Source organism: Oreochromis niloticus, linkage group LG1 (assembly GCF_001858045.2).
Source record: "Oreochromis niloticus isolate F11D_XX linkage group LG1, O_niloticus_UMD_NMBU, whole genome shotgun sequence".
NCBI lineage: Eukaryota > Metazoa > Chordata > Actinopteri > Cichliformes > Cichlidae > Oreochromis > Oreochromis niloticus.
In genome coordinates, this window is record NC_031965.2 from 39,970,176 (window position 1) to 39,977,328 (window position 7,153).

The 7,153-nt window shown below is 40.3% G+C and overlaps 1 protein-coding gene across 1 annotated transcript; it reads right to left on the reverse strand.

Moving 5' to 3' along the window:
- Window positions 1-904: 904 nt before the first annotated feature.
- LOC109202921 (uncharacterized) lies at window positions 905-5,017 on the reverse strand. The gene is made up of 3 exons (XM_019361761.2): window positions 4,801-5,017; window positions 2,574-3,625; window positions 905-2,344 (listed from the first exon to the last, which is right to left on the reverse strand). The coding sequence occupies exons 2-3, from the start codon at window positions 3,536-3,538 to the stop codon at window positions 2,272-2,274; spliced, it is 1,038 nt and encodes a 345-aa protein (XP_019217306.1). The 5' UTR covers window positions 3,539-3,625; window positions 4,801-5,017; the 3' UTR covers window positions 905-2,271.
- Window positions 5,018-7,153: the final 2,136 nt, after the last annotated feature.

A 7,153-nucleotide genomic window follows, 5' to 3' on the forward strand; every position in this document is an offset into this window, starting at 1 on the left:
CACAGACACAATGGAACGTGGAACGTAACTTGATTTAACAAAAGGCGAGCCGTTTGATAAGGCTGATGAAAAGGTATAAACAAGAAGGCAAACCGATGCAAAACTAAAGATGAACCTAAACTGGGTAAACTAAAATACAACATGAACAAACCGGGACATGAATACATGAAACCTGGAAACATGATGAAAAACAACAGACGACCTCAGAGGAATGAATGAAAACACACAGACTGAATCCACACAGGAGGTGGAAACACATGAGGAAACAGCTGACTGGAATAAACATAATGACGCCACAGGGGAAGTGAAACTAAACACAATGAACATCGAATAGAATAATCCTTTAATTGTCCAACAAGGGGAAATTTGGTTGTAACAGCAGCAAGAAAAACACATACTAACAAACAGGACGCAGAAAGAAACATACACAATTTTTGTACATATTTACATCAAGGACAATAGTTACCAAAAACAGAATACTGTACATGGGACACCAGACCTCCTCAAAATAAAACAGGAAACACGAGACGCAGACATGAAACACATGAAGGATGTTTCATACACACAAAGCTGTTAGAGAACGACAACTGCAGGTGAATAGTTAAGTTAAACAGTTGGCGTCCAAAAACATCCTCTGATGGACATCAAGCCACATGTCAACTTAGGTACCAGAGGTGGGTCAAGTATCCAAGAATTGTACTCAAGTAAAAGTAGCATTACTTTAAAATATTATTACTCAAGTAAAAGTGAAAAGTAGCCATCCAAAAACTTATTCAAGTAAGAGTAAAAGAGTAGTTGGCGAAAAGGCTACTCAAGTACTGAGTAACTGGTTGCAATGTCTAATTTATGTTTTTAGTTTGTTTAAATAAATGCTCAGACAAACAAAAATACATAAATGTACAAAATTCAGTATTTTCAAATAGAAAATATGTAAACCCATTAACAAAATAAGGCACAACAATTCTAATTTCCAGATTTCAGTTTTTCACAACAAAAGCTTTTTTAAGCAATACCCACAGTAAATACATTCACATTTACAGCAGCCTCAGAGAAAACATTTGAACGAGGCAACTTCAACATATGTACGTAGACACTAAAGCTGATGCGCAAGAATGTCATGGGATGGATCTTTTAAATACAAGGAGGGATGAAGTAAATCAGAAACACAGGACACAGAGATGCAACAGGTATAATCAGGAAAAGTTTATTCCCCAAGGCAGACCGCAGGAATAAAAAACAAACAAACAAAAAACAGCAAAAAACACACATCTGTGCTAAAATTCCACAGGAATAGACAAATGCAATTCTAACAAAATTATAAAATGTTCCTTTGTCTACTAAAATTCCCTAAAGTATAGACAGTGGATTAACACAATGTCATATAAAAACACGCGATACAAACATCAGAATAAAATAATTCAAGTAAAAACTACACTCACAAATAAACACTGAAGTCAGAATAAAACCAATTATAAAAGACAAATACAAATTTCCACTATGTGGATGTACATATGTGGATGTGTATGGCTCACTTTACCATAATTTGTTTCTTCACTCAGTGAAGTGATGGTTAAGCTTCAGGAGCAATTTGCTCTCAAGGTTCTTGCTGTGAAGCTGTGACCGTTTAGCAGTGAACAGGAGTCCTGCCTGACTAAAAGGTCTCTCACAGGCTGCAGATGCAGGAAGAGCTGTATTGACTTTGACTGACAGCTTCTTGATGTGAGGAAAGCTACGCAATAGATCCACACCTCCAGCGAACGGACATGAAAGGTACCTCTCCAGCTCCCCTGATTCTGGATTTCCCGACCCCATGGATCCAAAGTCATCTTCATCAGATTGGCTGCTGTTTGTGCTGACCTCACCCAGCTCTGTGTCTAGGTGATGTCTGATGAAGGTCAGACCTGTGGAAAGATGTATAGTTAGGTCTGTGCATTAATGTGCTGTATAGACTGCCAAGCTGCTGATGCTTGGGATGAAAAATTTTTATCACACGGGAGATGTTTTTTTTCCTAACTTTTGTCAGCCTTTTTTTCCCCTAACTAACACTATAATCCCAAATCTCCTCTGTAGTCCATGATGTATCTGAATCTTGGTAGAAGTATTGCAGCTGCAATCAGCTTAGGGTCTTTCATTATTTCTCCAAAACGTTTCTGGATCCCATCCCGCAGCACATCAACAAGAGGTCTACACATTTTGCAAGATGACTCCAGCAACTGGTAAAGTGTTGGCAGCAAGAAGCCCATGTGCACAGATGATTCCCCTTGGAGGATGTTAAGGCCCATGGCAACGGGCTTCATCACAGCAGTGTAACTCAACCAAAAATCCCATTTCAGCAGGATTGAACCTAAAAAAGGTGTAAAAACAGAAATAAGTCATAGCCATTTCTGCAGCAATGTAATAACCGTGCATTGTCTGTAAAATTTGCAAATAATTGCAAAATAAGACAGTAAAACTATAAGTAATTGATAAGTAATATTCACATTTTTCAGTCTCAATCAAAGTCCCTAAAAAAAAAGGGTGGATTCACACATTAGTCACAATTTAATATTTAAAAACAAGTTCCATCAACTTACATCTTTAGCTTTAATGCCGTGCAAACATTGCGGTTTGCTTTTTCTCCTTGCTCTTTATGAATGCGCACAAGTCTTTCCACAGCAAGGAACAGGGAGCTCCAACGAGTCTGATTGGGTCGAAGAAACTGCAACTTGCACTCACGTTCCACTGTTTCATAAGCCATGATTGACCTGCTGGTTTTATTCCACAGAGCATGACATTTTGCAAAAACAGACTGAGACAGTCTCTTGTATGTATCATTGGCTTCTGCAGCACTAGCATCAACTGTTGATATAAGATTGAGAAGATGACATGCACACTTTTGGTGCCTTGGAAGCTGGTACTCCAGACCTGTGTTGTCATCCAAAACGGCAAACACATCTTGATACTCCACCTCTAACTCACTGTGTTCTTCTGCATCATCAAGGATAGCGCCACCATCCTCCTGCCAATTGGTTGTTTCTTCCCCTTTGCCCTCACCATATAATCGAAAGGCCTTCAAGAAGTTTGAACCACTGTCTGTTGTCATCCGGCTCATTTTTTCTCTGATGTGATACTCTGAATGGATTTCTTCTAATGCTGCAGCAAGAAGATCAAATGTGTGTGAACCTTTAAGAGGTCTACAAGCCAGTGCAGCAGAATGCCTTTCTAAAGAGATGTCATCTATCCAGTGACAAGTCACTCCTAAGTAGCTATGCTGTCTGGCAGCCAGCAGTCTGTTGTGGTAGCAACATAGTTCACGGTGCTCAGTTTTTTGATGATTATGCTTTTCATGTTCTTCACAGTGTGTTGTATTTTTGAGCACAATGTTTTCCTTGTCATTACTGTACACTGAGGTTTCCATCATAGTCTTGAAGGAGGATGTCTCAACTATAGAAAATGGTTGGTTGGCCTCACATACAAACGTAAGCAGAAGCTTGTCAAACGTTGCTTGTGTTATCCGCCTAGAGCCAGTAAAAGAATCTGTAAGTTTTACATTTTTCATAGGTGGCTAGATAGAAGAGGACGACTTTCGATTTCTGTGGCTGTCCATTAATTCTGTATACATCCTTATTTTGTTGGAGTGAACCCTCTGTTGGCAGAAAAAAATAGACCATGAAATGACATGTGACGAAGCAATTTCTATAGTTTTTTTTAAAAAAAACAAAAAACAAAAACAAAACAATGTTCCCATATTTTTAACCCTCCTGTCATGTTCAACCCCCCCACCAGCACCACCCACCCATTGACTGAACGACCCATTGACGCACCCACGGAACTGAATTTGGTAGTGAAAACTGTTTGTTATGCTAATTTAAGAGCTGTTAAAACAGACCAGTCAATTTTGACTGGGAACACTAAAGTAAATGGGTGGGGGATGAACACGATCGGAGGGTTAAACTAGCACAAAAAACATTTTTCACCACCAAATTCAGTTAAGTGGGCCATTCAGTGAGTGGATTCCAATTCATTTCCTATGGTAGTCAATTTGTCCGGAAACACCACAGGTGTAACAATGCTGATTAAAACACTCAAAATTCAATGAAAGAGGTGATCACCACTTTTATATGTTCAAGTGCATAGTGTGGAGGATATCATTAGGCATCAGATGTAAAATACAATATTTATGAGTGTTGTGAATCACATAGACTTGACCCGAAGACGACAGGAAGGGAAGAGAAACAGTTCCAGATTAAGTTCAAAACAAGAAGGTATGCAAGGCTTAGCAGTGCTAGTGAATAGATTCTCATTCAAAAAAAAAATGTTTAGCTTTTCCTCTTTATAAACTTCTACACCTTATAACTGTACTTCTCTGAAGCAAGAGTCAGGACAAAAAGTCACTTGTGGAGAAAAGAAAAATATTAAAACGACTTAATTACTAATGTATTTTCTAGGAGAAAGGGAGTGATTCTGAATATGCACAATTTTTTTTTAAATCATCTCATTTTTAATACGGGCAAGGCCTAAGACTGTGATTCTATAACCCACGGGTGTCAAGCTCCAATCCTCGAGGGCCAGTGTCCTGAAACTATTAAACATGTCCTCACCACGAAACACCGAAAAAAATTATTAGGTCATTAGCAAGACTCTATAGTGCTTGACTGCATGCTGAGGTGCCAATTCAGCCATTTAATTCATGTGTGTTGGACTATAGACGCATCAAAAAGTTGCAGTACACCGACTCTCAAGGAATCACGCTTGACACGGCGGCGGTAAGAATGACATCCACTTAACCACAGCTAAAAAAGAAATTTAGAGCAAACTTACCGCGACATGTTTCCTCAGGTTAGATGTTGAGTTTTTGTACGCTGAAATGTCATTTTTCTTTGGCTCACACAGAAGACATCGCATTATATAGCTGTCCTTTTGTACTCCTTTAAAGCGAAACATGCTTTGCATATGCGGGCGGCCAAGGGTGTTTGTCCTCTTCAGTTTTAGCGGAGACGGTTGCTTCTGCCATTTTTTGATGTGTTTCCTCTTGCCGTCTTTGTAAGTTTGAAAGGCTTGAGCTGCTCAGCCCGCCATTTTATATCTGGTCATGTGACCGCATGGCTACGTGTGATTGGTGAAAGAGTTACCGGTAGCTCCAGTGGCGGCATGATCCATTATTAGTAGTATTATCCAATGTGTGAAATTAATTATTTAAAAAAAAAGTAACAAGTCGAATATTGCCAAATGTAGCGGAGTAAAAGTACCATTTCTTCTTCACAAATGTACTCAAGTAAAAGTAAAAAGTATTGTGCAAAAAACGTACTTTAAAAGTACAATTTTTTCAAAAACTTAAGTAAATGTAACAGAGTAAATGTAACTCGTTACTACCCACCTCTGTTAGGTACACACGACCTTTCCCTGATTACGACCTCTGACCTGGTGACCACCACTGTGATACCAAAATCAAACAGGAGACTGAACGCAGTCAAAGAGCAGCCCCAGTGTGTTCACCCAGGGGTCTGAAATCAAACTCGAGTTTTTCACACAGTGCTGCTGTCTGTCTGAATACAGCCTTGGGGAAAGGTCATGGAGGAAAGATCAAAAAATATGAGAGTAGGAGACGGGAGAGCACTGTTGTTTTATGTTCCCCTCCTTCGAAAAAGATCATTCATGTAGACTGTCAGGACGGAGACTTTAGGAGCCCAACGCAAGACGTGAAACAATGCAATTAGCAGAAGAAACGAGTTTACGAGAATCAAAAAGACCTCTGACAAGGTTTCAGAAACCAGGCGGGCAGACAAAATGAAGGGAGCGGACAGAAGCATAGAAAGGTGGGGAAGGTCAGGTGACTGACAGCGAGACTCGGCAGGAAGGTTTTGGATTTTCACTTTATAAAAAGTGCAAAGGTCCAAATGGGAAACGAACCTGGGTCTACTGACTAGTAAACCTGAGACACAAACCACCACCTCCATTCGACATCCTCACAGAGTCTGGAGCGTTGGTGTTGAGGTTGTTCAGGGTAAAAGGTCCATCGAGGGGTTTAAAAGTTGTTCACAGTCACTGGCATCCCAGTCTGTTGGGATTATAGTATTTGTAACCCGACACCTAACCAAAATGAAAAAGTGACCTAACCCACGGCACCCAGGTCCACTTCCTGTAAGGGTCAGGGGTCAGGTTCAAATCTAATTTGTGTGTTCATGTTACATTTCTGAAAGACTGAACATATCAACATTTCTGCTTTTGTCTATGAGTAAAAGTGGAAAACAATTACATTTTCACAGAAACATCCAGAGTATCCAGGCGCTACATTAAAGCATAACGTGCCTCAGGTTGTGATTTCTTGTGTGTAGTTAAGGAAACAGGTCTGACTTAAAACAACTTTTTATGTGTATTTGCGCCAGTAAATGGATGCAGCAGCCTCTGGGGTGATGGAGAGATGGATAACTCACTAACATCTGGGCAAGCGACAGTAAAGAGGGATTTAGTGTTAGCCCCAGGAAGGCAGGGAGAAGCTGTGTCCATTAAACGCTTTATTACAGAGCCAGCAGCCCCATGCTAACTCACTTAGCCCAGTGTGCAGGAGGCTCTGCTCAGTTGCCTGTCAGGCTATCAGCCAGGAAACACTTTGATCTGCATGCAGAGGTCCCCTCACATGCTCTGGTTAGCTTAGCCTCTCTGATAGCTTGCCTATTTGTCATTTTAAAAATGACCTGTAGAATTTAAATGCAGTGTTTGTGTCATCAGAGAAATCCCTGTATGCGTGCAGCTGTCTCCACAGCTGTTCAGCTAAAGGTTAGCTGCTGTGTCTTTGAGACATTCGCTTGTTTTCCACTTTGAGGGAGTGCTGCCTGCTCCTCTCTGTGTGTAGGAGGATAGTTACTGATATTCAGGCATTTCGAAGCCCTGATCACAGTATAATTCAGTTTTTTTTATATCGGGCCAAATCACAGCAGCAGTTGCCTCAAGGTGCTTTAGTATTGCAAGGTAAAGACTCTACAATAATACAGACGACCATCACCTCTAAAGTACCAAACCCAAACTCTGAGGCAAACCTGACTGCAACTCTAACACTGTGTCCAAACCCTCCAATAAGAGGAGGACCTTTAGCAATCATCCACATCTCAAGTGTAAGACAGTCTCACAACGATGCCGGATGTGTTAAAGTGCATTATTTTTGTCTTACTTAAAT